This window comes from Amphiprion ocellaris, chromosome 7 (assembly GCF_022539595.1).
Source record: "Amphiprion ocellaris isolate individual 3 ecotype Okinawa chromosome 7, ASM2253959v1, whole genome shotgun sequence".
NCBI lineage: Eukaryota > Metazoa > Chordata > Actinopteri > Pomacentridae > Amphiprion > Amphiprion ocellaris.
The window spans coordinates 31,406,989-31,429,606 of record NC_072772.1 but is presented as its reverse complement, the minus strand read 5'-3'; the positions used below and the strand labels follow the sequence as shown (position 1 = coordinate 31,429,606).

The following is a 22,618-nucleotide window of genomic DNA, read 5'->3' as shown; positions in this document are numbered from 1 at the left end:
GTTACAGTACACTATGCAAATAAATCCCTCAATTATTGATCCTAAAAATACATTCATAAGTATGTTTTTACTGGTTTTGTAAGGAGGCGATTAATTGATTTTTAAAAAGAAATAATGTCTTTAAATTAATGTTTTGCACATTTCAGGTCGTTTTAAGCTAAAAGAAATTAAATGCTTTAAAGGGTCTAAAATACAAGGGGGGCATACATGGCTTTTGGGTCAATTTAAGGGGGTTATTTCTTTAAAAAAAAATAAAAATTTAAAAAGATGCTCAATACAATCACTGTTTGCTATAACTTCCGCATTAGTAAATTAAGCTTCCGTTAACGTCCAAATTAAGTTTATGTATTTGGTATATTTTATAAGTCAATAAACACTTTTTAAAAATCTATTTTTCATGAATAAAATAAAATACAATTAGAAATAAAAAAAAAAATAAAATTAATTACAATTAAAATAAAAAAAAATAACATGCCCTTCGGATAACCCTTTTATAGTGACAATTTAATTTTAACGGAAAAACGTTTATTAGCCGTTAGCTTGATGTTGAGTAACTGAAAACTGAATCGCCAACTGGCATGCTAGCTTACTGCCAGTTTGGTGAAATTGCAGCAACCTTTCACTACAGTTGTAAAAGTTTTATTTTACAGATAAGTAGGCAGAAGAAATTTATTTTAGCAGCAGAAATGGCGGAAGAAAACTCTGCTGTAAGTGAAGAAACGACTTCACAAGGAAACACTGGAGGTAGGTAGCATTAGCTAATCTAAGCTAACAAGCTAAAGGCTTTCACATTCGTATTTTTAATCACTTTGGACCAGATTATGTAGCAGGGAACACAGACGGTAGCGTTATATAACAGAGGGAGGAAATGCTGTGTGTGCGTCTGCTGGCGAGGTTTTAGGTTCTGAATGAATTGATAAAGGTGTCAGTGGTAATAAAGCATAAAGCAGTGAACTGCTAATTAGCTGACATGTATCCAGAAGCAGATATACTGATGAAAGTGGCAGAAATGTCAGTTGATGACCTAAGTTTGACAGTTAAAACGATATTTGAAGAACACAAATCGGTTCACTGACATAAACAATAACGTTATCGTGCCCTACATTAATGCAAAGTTGTGGAAAGAATTTTTAGTTTTTTTCCTGTAAGATGGTCTTCAGTTGGGAAGAGTGGTTTAATATTTACTCCTTGGTAACCCATTAAAGTCTCTAGTTGCCTGAGTTTTCATCACAAAAAGCTTAAAAATAAAGTTTTTTCACTCCAAATTTTTAAAATAACTTTTTACACATTGTTTCATGACATTGGTGTGTAGGAGAGGGACAGATGGCTCTTTTGTCTTACCTGATCAAGTCTTGGGGTAGCCCTGAAACATCATAAATGAATATATTTTTTGGAGTTACACAGTGTGCAGAGGTCTATTCGAAACTGGTATATGCATATATGTCATTTTGAGGGAAAGATGCACAGGTTAATCAGTTCTTTTGGCTAACAACTGCTTTCACATGTTTCCTTCATAACAGGATGTGAAGATGCAGTGAGGCAGGAGGATGATGATGGTAAATCAAAGAAGCAGCTGCCTGCAGACGTGTACTACGAGTACGAGGAGCTGTACTCCAGACCGTTTGTCACACGCGACTCCGAAATTCCAGAGGACCTCCTGCACTTTTCGTATCCTTCTTTGAAAAATAGTTTTATGTAAAGCATTTCGCACCAGAGCTCTGCAAATGGAGGTAAATAAACATCTGTCACAAAATACAATCCACAGTTTTTATCAGTTGATTGTCTTGCAAGTTCTGAGTTTTCCTGCCATTCTCACAGAAGCATGTTCTTGTATTCTGTTAGAAGAGAAACAACAAGGCTTTCTAGACTCGTCACAAAAATGGAGCATGTTCTGAGCTGACTTGGCTGACTTAATTCACCTTTTGTTGTCTTCTGATTGTCAGTCCCATCTGTTTGTTTGTTAGATAAGATGGTAGTTTTACTGGATTATTTATTTCATTCAAACCTGATTTGACGGTGTTCCAGTGAACTTCTTGTGTCCTGCTTGGCTTTCTAACTTGTCAAGTGCCCCCACAAATGTTACGTGGGATAGAATCAGTTTATGACATTGAGCACACTTTGGCAGTACGAATGCTACTACTTTCATAGCAGTCCTTAATTCTTTTTGCATTCAGTCACTCTTTTTGCTATGACAGTGGCCGCAGGTCGAACCTACAGGTACTTGATGATAAAACTCTGATCTTTGTAGCTGGTAACCTGCTTGTCCTGCTGGACATTTCTACCAAAGAGCAGAGATACCTGCGCTCCTGCAGTGGAGGAGGAATCGGCTCCATTGCGGTAAGATGAATGACCAGCTGTGTTATGTTGGTCAATAAATACGCTGCGGCTCCTGTTTGTATGTGACTGATGAGAGAATTAAAAAGGCAGATAACTTCATATTTACTCAGCTGTCATATTGTTGTGCTTGAGTAGCATTTTTTGCTGTATTTTATATAGGAAATAATACTGTATCTACAAGTATAATCTAGGTTAAAAAAAATTTAGATGCAGGTTCATGTATCGATTTGTCCAATGGTATGATCATCAAACAGTCCCACAATATATCATTTAATACAACATTCAAATAATGAAAGCAAACAGTTCTAAGTATTAGTGTGATGTTAATAATATTCACAGATGGAAAATTTTGCTTTAAGACTATCAAGACCCGTCTGACTGCAATTTCTATAAAGGATATACTGCGTCTATGGGTGTGAAGCAAAAATACTTTACTGACATTGCCTAAAAACCCTGTCTTTATATCTTTGTGTGTGCATGTGTGTTTAAAGGTGTACCCAAGTAAGGAGTACTTTGCTGCTGCAGAGAAGGGAAACCAGCCAAACATCATAGTCTGTGAATATCCCTCATTACGGCCATACCGCATCCTCAGAGGTAAAAAGGACAAAGATGCATTTTAGTTTTGAGTTCTTTTGTTCAGACATAGAATGATTAGATAGACACAGAATGATATCTAATCATTCTATGTCTGAACAAAAGAACTCAAAACTAATGTACTAAGAAGAAGACATAATGAACGTTTTTGAGATAAAAGATGCATTTTCACGTTGCTTATGCTCTGTTTTTTGACACTAATGTTTTATGTCTGTAGGTGGTACTGAGCGGGGATACAGTTTTGCGGAATTTAAACAAGATGGAAGCCTGTTGGCCAGCGTGGGCAACGCACCCGACTACATGCTAACACTGTGGGACTGGAGGCAGGAGAAGGTGATGCTGAGCTGCAAGGCCGTTTCTCAGGAGGTTTACCGAGTGTGCTTCTCCTCGTACAACCCAGAACTGCTCACATCGTCAGGATCCGGACACATCAAGTAAAGAACATAATGATTGCTTTCTAAATGTTGTTAAGAAAGTGCCATGGTTTAAAGTTTTAGGCCGGGGCCCTTTTTTTCTCTGGTGCAAAACTGCGAAAGTCCAGATGATGGTAATTTGATAGAAGGAGGCGCTTCAGTGTTATAAATATAGTCATTAAGGCCTTTTCCTGTCAGCTTGTCTACTGTTCACTGTCAATTTAAGCAAAGTATCCAAAAAAACAAACACTGGTACTTTTAAAGAAACAGACCAATATTTTAGAAAACCTGATCATTTCCTTTCTTGTTCAGTGTTAGATAAGAAAAACAATATAGAGAGCAGCTGATGAACCTAGCATCGCTGCTGGAAACAAAGAGCATCTATGTTCAGATGTAATGAAATCCAGAGCCTGTTTGTTTAACTGATACAACAGTGTAAAAACACTAAATTGTGGTGTTACTGGGAGCCATATGCAGGACTATTTTTGTTCCAGGCAAGTTACTTTTTGGTATCTTCGTGTTGTTACTGGGATGTTGAAAATGAAACAGAAGTTACAAAAATTTTCCGATCAACCACTTGCCCATGAACCCTTGGCTGTCACAGAAATAACCTGAAACACCAGATGAAGAATTACTTCTGTGCATAACACCTAATGTTATTTTCTCATGCAAAATGAAAACATCTTCTCTCCTTCTCTCTGTCAGGTTCTGGAAAATAGATAGCACATTCACAGGTGTTAAATTGCAAGGATGCATGGGAAATTTTGGCTTAACTGCAGCAACCAACATTGAAGGCTTCATGGAACTTCCTACTGGAAAGGTTTGTGCCCTGTTGTTTAAACGGTGCACTCGTAAAGCTACATCTCAGTAAACGAATTGTCTGATTTCCATATAAACTAATATTGAACAGTTATGATGTTCATTCTTTCATTTTACCATATCAGCACTGAATGCACGCTACAGCTGAGGATGACAGGAATATTATTAGTTTTGTAGGTATTTGCTCAGAAATGAAAATATTGAACTAATATATATATATATATATATATATATATATATATATATATATATATATATATATATATATATATATATATATATATATATATATATGTATTTAATCTGATTGTGAACATCTGTAGAAAATATCATAGTGATTCCAGGCATGGCACTTCTGTGGCTAAAACATACAATATTTTGATCATTTCAAGAGTGAAATTTTTAAATAGAGTTTGAATATTGTTCCATGACTAATCTTCATACTCTTTCAGCACAAAAATATGTTGCATTGAATTATCATTTATTCTTATTATATTATTTATTAAGAGCAACAAAAATGGCATTAATGTTTCTCCCATTTCTTCTTTTCTGACGACAGTAGAAATACAAGAGCTTATGATCATCATATGAGCTTCCTCATTAGACAGTGTGCCTAGTTCAAAAGGAAATTTAGATTTTCATTCAAAATATTTTTTCAATTTAAATATGTTCTGTAGGAGTTGAGCACAAATAGTTGTTTCTGTTACCCTTAGTTACTCCTTGTTTATCTTCTCATCTCCTGTCAGGTTGTGTCTGGTACAGATTGGGGAAACTTGCTGCTGTGGGATCGGAGTGACATTAAGGTGGAGATTTGCAAAAAGAATGGACAGACCTGCCACACTGGTACAGTCCAGCCGTTTGCCCTGGAAGATGGGCTGCTGCTGACGTTTGGCTCAGATGGAGTGATCCGAGTAAGACTCCATTAAAGATCAACAAGATGAGCAACTGATACATGTTTACATGTTTTAATGTGCAGCCAGTTTCAGTGTGGAATTCAGTGCTTCGATACTGGATTGTGTGAAGGAAAAATGACTCTCTTTCCCCTTACTAAGGTATTTCCTTGCAGCGGGCAGCTGAAGACATTCCAGAATATCATGCAGGTTGTTTCTGTCAACTGCAGTCACCTTAATCATCATGTAGATTCTATAGAGCACCTCAGATTATCCTACTGTGAACCTGTGAGCATGGTCAGTCTTACTCTGTCTCCCTGACAAAGGCAGATGCTGCATGAAGAAGATACATGAGAGAGACAACTGCTGTCCCTGACCTGGTCAAGATTAGATGTTGTTTAGTCTGACGTGCCTGAGCAGATAAGTTGTCCCCTTGCTAGGTTGTAATCTAAATATATCATTCCTCCCCACCCAACATATACTAAGGTCGAAGAGAATCACCAGAATTGGTGCTGGCAATGCTCACATGAATGTGCTGCTTTGTTGTATCACTTCTCCTGAATTCAGTAAACCTTATTCTCAATCTAAGCCATGTGAGTCTCCAGAGCGTCTCTGTGTCTGCCTCCTCATCGTCTCTTGACATTGCAGAAATCCTGTAACAGACTAAAAAAAATTCCAAACAACACAGAGAGATTTGGAGTGAAATATAATAGAGCACAGGTTACAGATTATTGCTTGTTTTTTAGTTTAATTTTTGCCAGTTCAATTGCTTGTCTTTCTGTGGTTCAAAAATGACTCCAACAATCTGAAAAACATGAACATTAAGAGGTACAAATTAAAAAATAACAAGAAAAAAGTTGAACGGTTGATTATGAAGGTCGATATAAAATGTGGCTGTATCTTCTCCATATGTGTTTAATGTCTGATCGTATCAGGGTCAGTCTGAGGATGCTCTTGATAGAAATGAGTTAATATGTTTTTGGTCTTTGAACAGTAATTTCACATGGAATTCCAAATTAGACTAGCTGATTCTGATGGAGATATTCCGTAATCTGTTTACTTAATAACCAGTATGGCTGTGTTTCCCCTCCTCTCCTGCAGGGCTGGGACTATGAGCTGATCAGTGGTGCTGACAATGACACAGACAGCGGCAGGTTTGAGATGGAGCCTCTGAATGAGATGGTGATTGGACGCAACATCTGCATCTCTTCAATGGTGAAGAGCTCCCTGTCTGACTCCTTCCTTTGGTTTGCTCAGGTCAGAGGGCAGAGGGCCAGAAGTTACTTATTAATGTTACTTGTAAACCATATTCTATACTTATGTTTTCTCTGCTATGCTGTCTTGTAGGATTCCAACGGAACAATCTGGAAACTGGATCTTTCATTTAGCAACAAGGTCAGTTTCCTGCACATGATGTTGTTTTTTATAGAGACACTAAAGTTTGTATGGTGAAAAGTTTTCCATTCCATCAACATTTCAGTCTGTTGTAACCATTATTTTATAATCACATACAAAGATGCAGTGGTCCCTCGTCTATCGCGGGGGTTACGTTCCAGAACCCCCTGCAATAAACGAAAATCCGCGAAGTAGCGACCATATTTATTTTATTATTTATATATATTTTAAGGCTTTATGAACCCTCCCCACACACCGCACAACACCACAGAGCAACACTGCGCAGCGATCAGATGTCTGTGTGAAATGGACAAGGCCAGATGCTGAATGCTGCTACACATGGTAGACGGAGGAGACTGATATTACAGTCGCTGAGCCAATCAGCGCCCAGTGCTGAACACTACACATTTTATTTCAATTAATATTCTTTTAATATGTTTGAATTATTATTTTTTATATGTTTTTATATTGTTTTCCATTTTTTAGGCTAGAAAATGCTTATTTTACCGCAAAAATAATTAAAATAATGTAGCGATCGCAGAGCCGGTTGCTATGACTGAACTGTTGTGCTGCAATGCACCATGGGAGTTCGGGGTGTAAGGGGTTTAAATGTCATTATTGTGGTTTATGTTAGTGTTACAGTGTTATTAGTGTTTGTGTTTTATTGTGTTTTTGTGGTTTAGTTAGTTAGCTTGGTTAAGGGTTATGTTGTCAGGACCGTGAGTGTGAAATGTAGTGTGTTTGATGACTTCCCGCCACATTTTCTATATTTGTGCTCTTTATGTATGTCAAAATAAAAGCATCCGCCAGTTGCAAAAGGCATAAAAGGCAGATATTCATTTTCCAGTGTCATTCTTCAACGCAGCTTGCCACAATAATGAATATATAAAAAATTTTATATACTGCAAAATCCCGCGATACAGCAAAAACTCCGCGATACCATATGCAGTTTAAAAGTCTGTGATACACTGAGACCGCAAAAAGTTAACTGCGATATTTCGAGGGAGCACTGTATAGCTAAGTGTCCTCATAAGGTACCTTTCAATTTATATATTTTCTGATTTTCACATAATTAAACTCAGTATGCCTTCAGTTATCAATGACATCTGACAAGGGACACAACTGCTCAATGAGTCCACAGTTAATGTCCACATTCATTAATCTGACAGATTGTTATTATTTAGGACAAAAAGAAAGGTGCATGCAGATATTATGACATTGATTTTCACTTCATTGCTCATCATAATGCTAATGAAAAATGCCATTAGATCAGCTTTGTTCTAATAAATTATTGTAACAATCACAGCCTGTGTAATACATTTTTGTATCACCTATTCGTGTAGGCTCCTGATCCAGTGTGCCTGTTTTCCTTCCACCACGGCCCAATCCAAGGCCTGGATGTGTCCAAGACATCCTATCTGATGGCCACAATCGCTCTGGACTGTGAGTCTCACACACTTGCATACCTGCATGCATACTGAACATTTTTTTCAAACATACACACATTATAACAAGTACTCTGCATCTGTCCCTGTTGTCCAGATTCAGTTAAAATTTTTGACTTTCTGGAAAAAAGAGAACTAAAAACCTTCACTTTGAAAAACAATGCAACTACTCTCAGCTGGGCTCCATTGTCAGTAAGTATGTAGATACAAAAAGGAAATATGTTCCCATGTATTTTGGGATTCCAGCAAACTAACCTCTGCAACTCTGGTGTTTGCTTTCAGGTGAATGAGAGTGGATGTTTACTGCTGATAGGCTTTGAGGATGGAGTGGTCCGTGTATTAGAGCTCTACAACCCTCGGAGGCTACACATGCTGTCAGAGCACAGCCCAAAAGACGATGCCGGGCTGCGCCTCAAACAGGCCTTCAAACCACACAATGCTGCTGTAACTGCTGTAGCATACGAGCGAAATGGGAAGATCTTAGCCACAGGGGTAAGAGATTTTCAGGGTTTTTATCACTGTCAGAGGCATCATTTGAAATCTCATAACTCCACAGGAAGCAGCAGTTTGTCAAAACACTTTTTGTTTGTTTCTATTGTTAACTGAAACATCTCTTTTTGGAAATCTTCTGTTTTGCAATAAGCTTAGGTCTTAAAAAGAATGCAACACTGCATTCACTGAGTGATGACCTGGAAAAAATCTTAGAATTTGTAATCCCGTTTCTTCACTGAAGATGGAAGCTGTAGTCAGCTTAGAGTCATGAGGATTATTAGCTTCTTAAAAGTTCTGTGCAGATTTTTTCACGTTTATAAGCACTATGAAGACGCTTTATTTGTCCACAGTTTTGTTTCATTTTCCTTTTTTTGCTATTCTTCTTACCTTTCTGACATCTTACTGACACCCTCCTCATCAGAGTGTAGACTGCACTGTGTTCTTCTTTACTGTTGAAGAAAAATACAACCCCATCGGTTTTGTTCACGTTCCTGGAGCAGTACAGGCGCTGGAGTGGTCACCTCATTCCCATGTAAGTCTGATCTCAAGCTGCTGTTGCTTTCAGAAAAGGAAATGCTCAAAGTGACAATTCACCTAGCTCTCTTGCAGCCAAATGTGTTTTTCAGGAGAAAATAACTAACTTAATTTTTTTACATTTTACTTTTTTACCCAGCCCGACAACAGGCTACTCATTCTGTGTCAGAACGGTCACGTGGTCGAGGTACAGTGTCCAGATCCTGAGGCCCGAGAGCCACCGAAAACCTTCCACCTGTCTGAGCTGCCCAGAAGATCATTCAGGTTCATGAGCATCAAATCTCGAATAAAGGTCAGAACTTAGTCAGTCATAGCAACAGTTTTTGCGTTTTTATTGAATGCATGCAATATATGGGTGTATTACATCATACTGTATGTTTTCTTTGTAATCTGGACTTATGCTATAAGATTAGTCCTGATGTCAGCTCTGTTTCCATTTCCATCTTGTACTTTTCTGCCTTTCGTATCATGATGTCCTCAAGTTCAATTAAAAGGACTGCTACACTGTTCTGTGTCTGTTTTTGTTTTAATTTGTGCATCTGTGTGTTTCAGAGAGAGGAGGAAATCATAAAACGTCAAGTTATAAAGGAGGAGAGGAAGAAAGAGAAAGAGGAGCGGCTTAAAGAATCACAACAGACAGATACAGAGGAAGAAGAAGAAGAGGAGGAGGAGGAAGAGTTATCGCCTCTGTACATCCCGGACTCACCGAGTCCTCTCTACTGTGGATTCTACTCATGGCCTGGACAGTTCTGGCTCTCTATGGTACAAACACAGACACTGTGCTGTTCTTGACAATCCACAGTTAAATCTCTGTAGTCTTGAATAATGGAACTTTCAGAAAGTTAGCACAACTGAATTAGTCAAAGCAGATTGAAGTGGTTGAAAAATGAGGGGTGTGGCAGCATTCACAGTAGTAGTACCTGATGTGCTTTAGCATTCAGTGGTCCACCTGCATTTAATACCCACAGTTTGAGCGTATTATTTTTATTTATATAACCAAAATGATAAAAACATGCCTAGTACCTTATGTATTCAAATGCTGTGTCCGATTTTAAACCTTATCTTAACTTATTCTTTGATCCACTGCCTCCTATTTTCATAGTATTGTACTAACAATGATGTTAAAAACTTTAAACAATACTAGCAGCTGATGAGATTGTATATTAGTTAAGGTATATCATGTCAACAAACTAAATAATAACACTTCATTTCATACATAATCCAGATCTCTTGTTTGTTTTTTTTAAAGACAAACAGTTGTTGTTTTTTGTTGTTGTTTCTCTCTCCCTGCAGGGTGGCTTTGACTCAGGATTCTTGTATCACTGTAAGTTCTCAGCCGAACAAGATGAGGATCCAGAGAAGGGTCAAGATGTGCCCTTTGACTTCCTGCCAGTCCAGAACACCGATGATGACCCCATTCGCGCCGTCACATTCAGGTAGTTAGGGCGCAAACAAACAAATGAGTACCCTTTTTGTCAACAATGAATTAGTGATTGTATATAATGTGAAAATGTCCACACTGATTTTTCGCTTTAGTAACCACTTTCACCTCTTTTAGCTCATAGTTTGGTATCAGCCCTGATTGCTACATTTTCAGCAACCAGCTGAGATAAACCTATTGTATTCCACTTGCTCATCACCAAATAACAAACAAAATTTGTGACTAACTGGTGGATGAAGATGAGCATCTTGCATCGATAGAGCCAGTTATTATTTAGATACTACAGAATGAATATTAGACTTTGTCACAATTACACACAGGCGTGACACCAGTGAGAAGACAGTGATGGTACTCCTTTTCTCTTGGTATAAAAATGCAGCTTTGTCTTAACTATGAAGTAGGGCTGGGCGATAATCGATTTTATCGATTAATTCGAGTTTGTACTTAATGTCGATCTGTTTTAATGAAAATCGATTTTCTCATCAACATTCGCCACCAGCGCCTGCCTGCGGGGCTCCCGTAGTTCAGAGTGCGCGCCCCCCTCCCCCGCGCTTTATACACAAACAACATGGCGGCGAGCGGTGCAGATCTAAAGGCGCGTGTCTTCTAGATGCGATTTTCCCGCACGGCAACGCACCGCATCTGAAAATCACACGGACGGCGGTCACTAGCGGACCACAACATGGTCACATGACAGCGCTGAGCAACAGCTGGCCGCTACGTGGTCACGTGACCGAGCTTTCAGCTGGACTGTCCTGCAGACAAGTCGGATAAACACAGCGGCTTGACCGCAAACTTTACCTTTTATTTCAAAAACACGTCAACAAAAAGTATTTCTGAAAGCATCTGAGGCAGAAATAATCTGTGTAGCAGCTGAATCTGTCCTCGTTTTAGGTCACCGACGCCTAGTTTTCGAAGTTTAAGGACAGTTTCACGATGCGTGGAATCTCTGCACCCGCATCCAATTTGCATAAATAGAACAGTGGTTCCCAACCTGGGGTCCGTTTTGTCTGCTCTGAGGCTGTGATGTTATATAAAATAGATTTTTACATTCTGGATAAAATCAGAGTAACAGACTCGCTGTGTCATCACAAGTCTACTTATAAAACATTTTAAAAACACATTTATTTGGTCTTTCTTCAGGTTGGCTCTAGTTCATCCCGATTCATTAGTTTGTGTTACAGTTAGAAAATTACTGACGGAAACGGTGTCTGAAAAACGCAAAACGGGTGAAGATTCATCAGTACCTAAAAACTCCGGCTATACCTCGAGAGTTACCTTGAATTTGGTTTTATTAAAGGACAAGACAGAATTATGTTATTTGTAGTGAAATGCTCGCAAATGACAGCATGAAGCCAGCGAATTACGGCGACGTCAGGAAACAAAACACAGTTCGGTAAAGTCGGAAAGATATTCACAAATTCGGACTTCCGGCATCAATAACTCATTAAATATACGTTGTCTAAACATAAACGATGCCTCTTTTCCATCGTTGTAAGGTAGACAATATGCTACAAGCCCAGTTTAATCAAAAGTCGCTGTCTTTCAAGCTGCAGAAATAACATTGGTGTCTATGAGCAGCTGGCTGTGCGACGAGTGAACAGGGACCGTCTGCAAAAAGCAAAACCGCTGCAAACAGCGAAGAGACACAAATATTCAACAAATTTACTGCAGCCAGCAACTGACTCCTGCTGCTCATACTACAACTCTTGGTTTGATATTAAGTATTTTTTCTCATAATTGTAAGGATTTTTTTTGTTTAAAAAAAACAAAAACAAATCAATAACTTAACTCTTATGCATTGTAGTGTCAACAAATTTACTGCAGCCATAAACTCTCTCCTCCTCGTCATAGTACAACTCTTGAACTCTTGGTTTGATATAAATTTTTTTTTGTAATTTTAGGGAATTTTCTATTAGTAATACAATTCAATAACTTCCCTCTTATGTTTTGTAGTGTACTTATGTGGTGGTGGTGGTGGGTGGGTGGGGCGCTGGGGCTGGGGTGCAGCTTATAGGAGGGGCTCCAAGCCACACAGGTTGGGAACCACTGAAGTAGAAGTCAGTCTACTTTATGCAAATAAGCTGCAGCCCTGTCCAGGTAAACACACCGGATCGCAGCGGGAAATGCACCGCAACCGGACCAGCATGTCACATGCAGTGCATTTCCAGCTGCGATCCGGTGTGTTTACCTGGACAGGGATGCAGCTTATTTGCATAGAGTAGACTGGACTCCGGGGTGCTGAGAATAGGTAGGGGGTTAAAAAAAAAAAAAAATCGGATAAATCGTGAATCGGGATTTTTTGTGAAAAAAATCTGAGATTTTTTTTAGGCCATATCGCCCAGCCCTACTATGAAGTTTTGCTGTCATTATAAACAAATGGAGATAAATAAATGAATCTATCTAGTAAAAGTCACTGTGGCAAGGCAGTTGAAACATTTTTTAAAAAGCACAAAAATTGTGAAATTAGTAGAGAAATTATGCAGCTTCTTAAATCATAAATTGTAAAGTCTCTTTTACACATGGAAAAACATTAGCATTGCCTGTTACAGACGATTAATTAGATGATAAAATGTCCTTCCTGCTGTTTTTTGTTTTTTCATAGCTCTGACAGGCTGCTCATGCTCTGTGGCATGCATTCAGGCTCCATCAGAGTTTACCCTCTGCAGCCTGGCGATGACAACATTACCTCCATGCAGGCTTACTGGACTCTCAGCCTCCATGACAACGAGTATGGACACCTCCGGCACATCCGCTGTAGCCACGACGACCACTTTGTGCTGACAGCAGGAGATGATGGGAACATCTTCTCGTTCAGCCTGCTTCCTCCAGAGGAGCTACAGAAACGCCTGTCCAGCAAGAAGGCCAAGGTTCCTTCTCCAAGGGTCAGTCCACATTTTTATTTGTGCCCTATTTCTAACCATAACTTCGGTTTAGTTGTATGGATGAAAAAGTCAGTCCATCAGGCGTTCCATATAAGTTTGTCTCTCAACAAACAACCTGTAATATCAGCTTGCTGTCGCTGTCTGAAATGAAAAGTACAATGAGACATAAAAATCAATACTGCTTTCCCATTTTTCAGTTAGTGAGTTTTTGAACTGCGGAAAAGGTGTTAAATGTTGTCAGAAATCTTGTCTGCACTTGACTGAAGGAGATACGACAAATATGAAATATCATCTTGTTCACATGCTGTTCTAACAGGAAGGTCTTGAGAATGAGCCATTGCCTCTGGACATTGAAGACCCAACGGCCTACAGGTGAATGTAACTAGCCTGTTATGGGTTAATTTCATATTCCTCTATTTCTCTGTCAGTCTGCTCTTTTTGTGTTTCTGTAATTTTTCTTTCCTTTAGGCTCTCTTAGCAAATAATTTGTGGAGTAGGTCACAGCATGTCTGCATCAAATATTTACTGTTTGCATTACCTTTTAGGTGCTTTTGAAGATGCAACTTTGATGAAAACTTAAGATGCACCATGACTCAAGAACATCATGAAAGTTTTTTCCCCCTCTAACTTTTCCTCCCTCCAGCATAGAGTCAGCAAAGCAGAATCTTCAGAAAAACCGTCTGCGTCAGGAGGCCGTATTAAAGCGCCAGGAGAAGCAGAAGAAGTTGGCTGGTCTCCAGAAGAAGTATGAACAGGTGCTGAAAGTCAATCAGAGTCTGCCGGAGCATGTTCGCCTTAAACCTGAGGTACAGAAACACGTGCTGAAGTTACTGATCTTACTGTATATTAAAAAGTCTGTAACTTAGTTTTTCATGTGGCACTATGCTACTCAGACTACTGAAGACTCATGTAAGTTATATGTATGTGTGTATAGGAGCTGCAGCTGGACTCGCATTTTTATGAACATGTGGAGAGGATGAAAGCTGAGCGGGTGATGGAGGTCAGAAAGCAGTTGGCTTGGGAGCAGGAGCGCTGCAGCATAGCATTCAACAAACTACAGGACTGGTACACACACACACACACGCACATGCACACACACTCCACATATGTATGCATTGCCTGGATAACAACAGATAAAGCCCTCTATACAGATACAAAAATGCTGTCGTACCTAAATATGCATGGTAATTTCTTACGGTTTCATTTTTAAATTGGTTTACAGTGGAACCAAACAAATTTGTCCTTTAATTGACTACCTTTTCCATATTTGTATTTACCAAGTGACTCTCCCCAACGCAGAACTGTGACAAGTTTAGACTTAGAGTGACATAAATTAAAATTCTCATGAATTCCAAAATGACTCAAGTCCCATTGCAAAAAATCAGACCTCTACTTGATTTAAGACCACATATGGAAGTGGGTCAAATCAGAATTGAAAAGATCAGATTTTGTGTGATTTGTGCACTCATTCTGTCATATTTACTGCTTATTTATTTTCAGATTTTACTAGCCTGTTTGTGTCTGCAGTTGTGTGTCTTTCCCTGTCTTCATCATACAAAAAAATTACAATTTGAACCACCTCACGCTATAAACATCATCTTCAGTTTTTCAGGTCGTCACGCAATGTGGCTCAGTAGAATTCTTTTCTAATTCTAACCCTATTTTATTATTACTATATTACTATTTTGTTACTGCAACCATCAAACACTGTGCAACGATGATGACAACTAAACATATGAATACGTGTGATAGAAAGTGTAGTAGGAACAAAACCAGAATAGACGACAGTCTAATAACTGAAATCAGCCACAACTGCTTATGGTATTATCCGATTAGAGATATGAATACATATATGTTTAAGGTGTTATTTTGATTATATTAGTCATCCGTTAAGCACCCGACACCAACTTCAATTTTTATATAATTTTCTTCATGTGTTTTAGCCACATTAAGGTCGTAACAAAAGGGGTTTTAGCTGTACAATATACTAGCCAGACAAACAGACATGTTGGATTTCCAGTTGTTTTCTGAGAGAGAAGTTTAAAGGGATTCTCTGTTTTGGATGCAGACTTGGCTGGATATAAAGAATGTTAATAAACCAGTATAGTCATAAGTTATCATTGACAAGAGCAGACTGACACTAAAAAGTTTTGATTCATATTGGGTGCTGCCTCATAGGTAAAAAGTTTGGAAAGCATTCCACCAGAATCAAACACCCCCAACTCATGTGGTTGTGTACAGGTTTAAGGAGTCTCCAGAGGATAACGTGGTCACCGTGGTCGCAATTCGAACTGACCACAGAGTCTCTACGTACCATCTGCCGGTTCTTACCAGTCCTTCAGCTCAGCACATCACACCCAGCTTACCTGATGGAGACAGAGAAGATGCTGCACCTAAACACTCAAAACACAAGGCCAAGCCTGCAACAGACAGCAGCGAAGATGAAGGTGGGGAAGTGATTGTGTGTTTGTTTCACCTGTCAAACACACTTGTGGCCTGTCACCTGTGTGTGTTCTCCAGAAGAGAAGAAGCTGCATCCCAGAGACAGCCGTAAAAGGGTGAAGCTGGGAGATAGGCAAGAAGGGAGGCTTCAAAGGGCTGCAAAGAAAGCTGAACAAGCTCGAGCCAAAATAGAGAAGAGGAAGCAGGAATGGGCCCAACTGTTAGTGTCAAGTTCAACATCATATTCATATATACTACATATTTCTTATAGTTTCTTGTTGTTAAATATGGCTATGAGTTTTCATTTTATTCCTAACCATGTAGTTAAAAATTGCAGTGCCAGATTCCCCAGCCAGGGGTTGCTGAAGCTAAAGTGTGAAATAGCTTCTGCAATGCTGGTGTAAACCTAGATTATGGTGTCTAAGTTATGCAGAGAAGCCTGACGAGAACTATGAGGATCCGCGGGATGTGCAGGTCATCCGTGAAGCCAAAGAGAACTTAAAACTCAACTCAGATGTTACAGTGGTGATAAACCTGAAGGTGATCGCTGAAAGGAAGAGAGAGGAACTCGCTGCTCTGCAGGAAAATGTACAAATTACAGAACTACACAAACACACACATGCACTGGAGGATGTAAAATCCCCCCCTCTTTATTTCCTCATTAATTTTACAGTTATAAAGAAAATATGAATTTTTTAAAACTACACCAGTATATTGTGGACGCACAAGTGCATAATTGCTTTAGGGAACATGATTATGACCTCTGAAATATGGAAAATAGAATTTTATACCTCCTATGTTTGTAATGGTTACTCATTTAACCCTTGCAGATGTTTAAAGAAAGCTGATTTTCTCTGCTTACTATTCTGTGTTAAATTAACTCGAAAACACACTTGATGCTAACTGAGCTACATGTTGCTTTACATGTTCAGCAGTGGCACAGCTGTGTGCAACACACCGCACACAAATCTTAATTCCACACCTGCATACAAGTAGAACTCACTCTATTTATATGGTAATCACATATAATATGTAGCTGCTCATGTGTACCGCCTTTCAGGAATTGTTAGTTGAGAATGACTAGCTTCAAGAGCATATTTATAAAAAACAGCAACACATGAATCACTAATGGAAAAAAAAGACAGCAGATTCACTCATTCACTTCCTCCATCCTAACAGTTCCGTGAAAAGCAGACTGAGGTGAATAGACGGATCGTTGCATTGCGGGACTCTAAGGTTCGCCTGGTGTCTTGGTTGCACACTCAGGCTCAGCAGTTGCAGAAGGTCCAGCTGCATCTAGCAAACCATCTCCACCACTCTCCACCCACACTGCCCTCCATACTGCCAGAGGAAACCCCAGAGAAGTGGCTGCAGTACAAACTCACTGCCTTGGAGCAATACCGGGTTCTGTGGGAGCAGAGGTACTCAATTCAGGTTCCACTATGATTCAAGATTCAGATCAAAGAAGACAATAAATACTGTGCTTTATTTTTGTACAGCATGATTCTGTAGAAGATAACCAGATCTGTAGCAGTCATGGGGCAGACAAAGAATCTTACTTTGTACTCTGTTGTTTCTAAACAGCTGCAAGGACAGGGAGAACGTTTGTTTGAGTAGCCGTGAGGTGACAAGTTTGTTGGAGCAGATGAAAAAAGAAATGGAGAAAGAGGAGGAAAAAGAGGAACAAGAGAGAACTTCCAGTCCTTGTGTTTCATCTGTAACCACAGAAGAAGAGACAGCAGTGGGTGAAGTAGCAGAGCTGAGTGAGCTGGAGGTGGAGCTGCAGAGGGAGGAGGAGATCAGACTGCTGTATGAACAGGAGTCGCTGTTGAAAAAGGTCATCATTATATAATTAATCTCTCCCAAATCAAAGGCCATTAAGTTAGTTTAAATGTGTAATCATGAGCAAAACATCTTCTGCAGTCTCATTGATCAATAAAATCTCATATTAAAGTGTGTAATGTCTTAATTTAATCTGTGGATGTGTTTGTTTAAACTTCAGATGGAGAATTCAGTGAGCCAGTTTGACATGGAGCTCCTGCTGCTGCGTCAGCAGAAAGTTCATTTGGACTTCCAGCTGAAGCTTGCCGACCTCCACCAGCTGACGCTCTTCCAGGAGATGCTGCTGCTCAAACAGTTTGAGAAGAGGGAGGGCATCCTGCAGGAGAAATTCAACAGATGCATCAAGGAGGAGAATAGTATCACTGTAAGTTATTGTATCTGTGGCCTGATGGATGCAGATGGTCTTCTAATTTCATCATTATACTTTAGTAATATGTCTCTAAAGGTCCATATCTGTGTTTTTTATGTTTTCACTTGTTATTGGATATTTATGTAGTACAGTATTGCTGTCCATAGTGTGCAACTATTTGATTTTCTTCCTTAAAACAGACATTCGTATTGATTAAGTTTCATGCAGAATGAAAATCACCTTTTAGAAAGCCTCTCACGCTGCTACTAGAGACCACACCTCTAAGAGGGAAATACCAATACTAACTGCTCAGTGAAACACGTAGACTTCATCCTCAAGATGATTGTTTCAGTTATCTAACAACAACAATTTTTGAAATCAGACATCAACTGTAATTCACTCAAAATCACATTTAACATTGTCTATAGTCACTCAAATGTTTTCCACATTGCAGCTTAACTGTGACTGTGAAAATGAATTTACTTTACTCAAATTGCTTGGCAAGAATGTCGTAACCGATAATAATATATCAAACAATAGTTTTCTCACCAAATAACTTATATTCTTTTGTAGTTGAGGATTAGGTAATTGTGTATTGGGCTCTGGGCACTATGAATAGGAAGGCTGCTTAAAGCACAGTGTGTTAACAGAGGAGATTTCTGTCCTCTGACCACTGTAAATGGATTCTCATGTCATCCTCTGTTCCCTGCTTATGGACAGTCAGCGCTGGAGGAGTGTAAGGAACAACTGGAACTGAAGCGGACTCAGATAGTAAAGCTGCAGGCGAAACAGAAAACTCTGTATGCAGCCTTTCAGGATTTGCTAATCGAGAATGAAAAGCTTCAAAAGTTTCTTACCAGAGTCTTCAAGAAGAACATCAAACCTGCAAGGGAGAAAAAGGAGGAAGGTGAAGCTGAGGGAAAGTAACAATGATTAATGTGATGCTGTGAGTGTGAGTATCAATTTGTCCCTCTGACCTTTTATATCCACATGTTTGAAGAAGAGGACAGTGATGAAGATGATGACTGGGATGATGATGATGACGATGATGACTACAGTAGTACAGAGGATGGAGGGGCTGCGGTGGACATCAACGTTTGCCCTCCAGGTCGGTATTGTGGTGTAAGAAAATCCTTCACTAATAATTAATTCCTACCTGTGATCCCAAAAGGATCTATCCAGGCGTTTGATTTAAGATACAAATTCCTCATCCCTCCCTGTCAAGCACACAACCACAGGATATGAATGGTGAGTTCCTCAGCTCAGGACTTGATCTGAAACAGAACCACAGACAACCTGCTGGAAACTGAACCAATTTAATTTCATTCACATCCTATGCACAGTCATAATGACACAGAGCCAAGCTTTTAGTTGTTTCGTCATGGATCATGTGTTTTGTATGGAGTCATTTAGCAGTAGGTCTAAATGTGTGAGTGTCTATCTCAGGCTGCAACCCAGAAGTGTTTGACTACACAATGAACCTGCGTGAGTGTCGTCAGAACTTAGAGGAGTCGCTGGCGGAGGAGAGGAAGAATGTTCAAACTCTGAGGATACAATGTGACACCCTCGTTAAGAAGGTCAAACTCTGTTTTTTTTTGTTTTCTCCTCTAATCACTGATGTGCTTCTGTTACCATCAGTTCTTTTTTCATTCAAATTTTGTGTATCTTTTTGGTTTTTTTTATTTTGTTGCTTGACATTGCAGGAGACTCCAGCGAAGAGCAGTCGGAAGGCAGCAGAGAAGGACTTGGAGCAGATCAGCAAGGAGATACAGGAGGCGATGAACACATTGGATGTCGTGGTTCCACTTAGACTGAAACAGGTAAACAATGAAGACAATTGAGTGAAGACAAAACAACTAGTCCAAGCTAGTGCACAGATGTGTGTACACATTTCTAATAGCCCAGGAAGATAGCTAGGAGTGTAAAACAACCACTTGAAACATCAACATGGAATAAAGCAACATTTTGCGCAGTGGTAATAATCTCCACCTCGACCGGTTTAAAGATTTAACGTTTTCACAAGATGCTGCTCCTTTGCTTTAGTAACTACATTTCTGCTGTTGTGTTGCATAGGTTTTGTGACTGAGCCTGGATTTTACTACATTAAGGACTGCATCTGACAATCATTTTCCTTGCCAGATAATCTGCTAAAAATAAATAGCTGGATCCAAAAATGTCAGAAAATAGTTTTAAAGAAAGCAAAAATGAATGAATGATGAATGATCTGAATTTTATGAAAGGAAGTTTGGTGTTTTCAGTCAGTGTAATGAAAGTTTCATTTGTCATAGATGACTGTATCAGAATTTTTTGTGTCATATAAATACATGTGAGCCGGAAGCCTAAATGTAAATAATATAATAATATAAAAGAATATATATACATGAAACCAGTGATTTTTATTTTTCATTTTGGTATCACAATCATTAATATTATGAGAGGTTTTTTTTTTAGTTCTGCAGCTCTGTTGTAGTTTGTTTTTCAGTTTAACCTTCAAAGTTAAATTCATATTCAGTTTCATTGTCATTGCAGCAGTGTTATGCTTGTGAGTACACCAAAAATTATTTTTTGTCAAGGGAGTTTTCATCATTTTTAATCTCAATTTTGGCAGTAGTTATCTATTTTTTTAACACTGCAGTGGAAATTAAAGGTAGATTATTACATTTTATTGTAATATTGTGACTTTAAAAAACTATTTAGAAAAAATAATTTTGTGTGGAATTGTTGTACACATCCCCTGCAAGTACTTTTACTTCTATTCCCTTCCTTCTATCTCCTCTATACGTCCACCAGATTCAGTTTGCCACTAATGACTTGGTGCCGTCAGACCTGAGCGAGGCCTTGGTGCTGGACAGTATGCAGATGAACAAACTGCAGGAACACATCAAACAGCTGGAAGTGGAGAAGAAACAACAGAATGATCTGTATCGTCAAGCTAAGCAGCAGTACGCCAGACTAAACCGCAGCCTCAAAGATAAGGACGTCGAGATCACGGGTAAGAAACACATCGACCAACAACTTCGGACTGGAGGAGCTCAAACTGCCATCTAGTTCAATCTGAAACCTGCAAAGATTCGTAAAGATACGTAAAGATAAGTGTGAAGTTCAGTTTTGGCGTGTTTATATGTCTGTTGGTGTAGAGCTGGAAGAAAAGTGCAAAGAACTGATGATGACAAAGTTTGGGAGGCTGATCGATCTGGACGCTCTGCAGATGCAGACAGGAAACAGAAAACTGGAGGAGCTCAAACAGGAAAAATTCCTCAAAGAAGTAGAATACGACAAGGAGATTAGCAAGTGGGATGTACGCCGATCATTAGATATCTATATCTCTGCCATGTTTTATCATATTCAGACATTTATTTAAAAAAACTAAACAGTATCGGAGGATTTAAATTGTAAGTTCACTGATCTTTTTTTGAATTTGTTTGTTTGAAAATTCAGGCAAAGGTGGACGAGGCGCATGACGGCCTGTGTGAGGTCACCAAATACAACACAGAGCTTCTCCACAGCATTACGAGCCTCAATGAAGAGAAGATCAGACTGGAACATAAACTTGCGACTAGACAGACAGAATTGGTAATCATGTTTAAACCCAGGGTGTAATATCCAGCCGGCTTTCTCCTCCTCAACTGAATAAAACTGTATTTTTCACCACTGAGGTGTTGACAGGCATCTGTTGTCTATACAGTGCAGACCGCGGCGCCACGTTCACAGCAGACATGAGACCCAGGAGGACATTCGGAGGCTTGAGGAGACGGTGAAGAGACAATCACAGCAGCAGAGAGCCCTCAGGAGAGAGATCGACCTCCTGTCCTGTAAAGGAGGACACCTCTTGCCACCCACCAAAGCTCAGCTGCTCTGCCACACCGGGAAACAGGCACAGGGACATCCATTCAACCCACCGAAAATGTAAAAGTCACCCAGCAGAAAAGGTTATAATTAACTAGGAACAGAGGCAAAAGTAGTTTGCACACATACATGATATATATGTCAAATTAAGTTTCACTTTCAAGTTTATTGCTGTTGTTTATAATACAAAGACTCCCTGATATTTTTCACTTTACAAAACTGACACTGATGACAATAAACTATGATCAATTAGTTGAAACTGACATTTTTTTTATGTAGTTTTAAAAATACTTTGACAGCTGCAGTGGTGCTGAAAGAGCGTTTTTCTTTTGTTAGACATTCTGTTGTCCAACGTGTGTATCACAGCAATATTTTTGGCATCTCTATAACTCAAATGAGCTTTGAAATCATAAATAGTACAAATCTTCAGTAAAGTTTTCTTTTAATAAGACTTGATTGAATACATAAAAAGTTGCCAGACATTTTGTAGTATTCCCTTTGTGTTCATTTCAGGAATCACTGGTTTGTCAAAGTCATCATGAAAGAAATACGTGTCTGCCATGGATTTACAAGGAAATAACTGAGGCCACAGTAACCTTGTTTGGAACCTAACAGGCTGGTTTTCTGATAAAAATAGTCCCATACACATTTAGTGCTAATACACTACAGTTCAGAAGTTTGGGGTCACTTAGAAATGTCCTTATTTTTTTAAAGAAAAGCAGTTTTTTTCAATGAAGATAGCATTAAGTTAAACAGAAATACAGTCTAGACATTGTTAATGTGGTAAATGATTATTCTAGCTGGAAACAGCTGATTTTTAATGGAATATCTCCATAGAGGTACAGAGGAACATTTCCAGCAACCATCACTCCTGTGTTCTAATGCTACATTGTG

General features: G+C 39.0%; 1 protein-coding gene across 3 annotated transcripts; it reads left to right on the top strand.

Moving 5' to 3' along the window:
• The first annotated feature begins 545 nt into the window (after positions 1-545).
• Positions 546-22,206, top strand: LOC111577349 (cilia- and flagella-associated protein 44-like). 3 transcript variants are annotated; one of them, XM_023283589.3, is made up of 34 exons: positions 548-744; positions 1,521-1,668; positions 2,175-2,337; positions 2,829-2,931; positions 3,149-3,365; positions 4,050-4,164; positions 4,910-5,074; positions 6,155-6,310; positions 6,401-6,448; positions 7,792-7,891; positions 7,991-8,085; positions 8,176-8,385; positions 8,807-8,917; positions 9,059-9,211; positions 9,472-9,681; positions 10,213-10,355; positions 12,966-13,245; positions 13,562-13,617; positions 13,889-14,051; positions 14,180-14,310; positions 15,487-15,692; positions 15,766-15,907; positions 16,113-16,275; positions 16,867-17,108; positions 17,272-17,524; positions 17,690-17,893; positions 18,599-18,785; positions 18,882-18,986; positions 19,325-19,455; positions 19,582-19,698; positions 20,669-20,870; positions 21,016-21,176; positions 21,317-21,451; positions 21,564-22,206. In XM_023283589.3, exons 1-34 carry the CDS (start codon positions 579-581, stop codon positions 21,786-21,788), a joined length of 5,406 nt encoding a protein of 1,801 aa, XP_023139357.2. In that variant the 5' UTR covers positions 548-578; the 3' UTR covers positions 21,789-22,206. The 3 variants fall into 3 exon arrangements, 2 of the variants coding, with proteins under 2 accessions (XP_023139357.2, XP_023139355.2); XM_023283587.3 differs by having other exon boundaries at positions 549-744; positions 18,879-18,986; XR_004848446.2 differs by lacking the exon at positions 21,016-21,176 and having other exon boundaries at positions 546-744; positions 18,879-18,986; positions 21,564-21,702.
• The last annotated feature ends 412 nt before the right edge of the window (positions 22,207-22,618 follow it).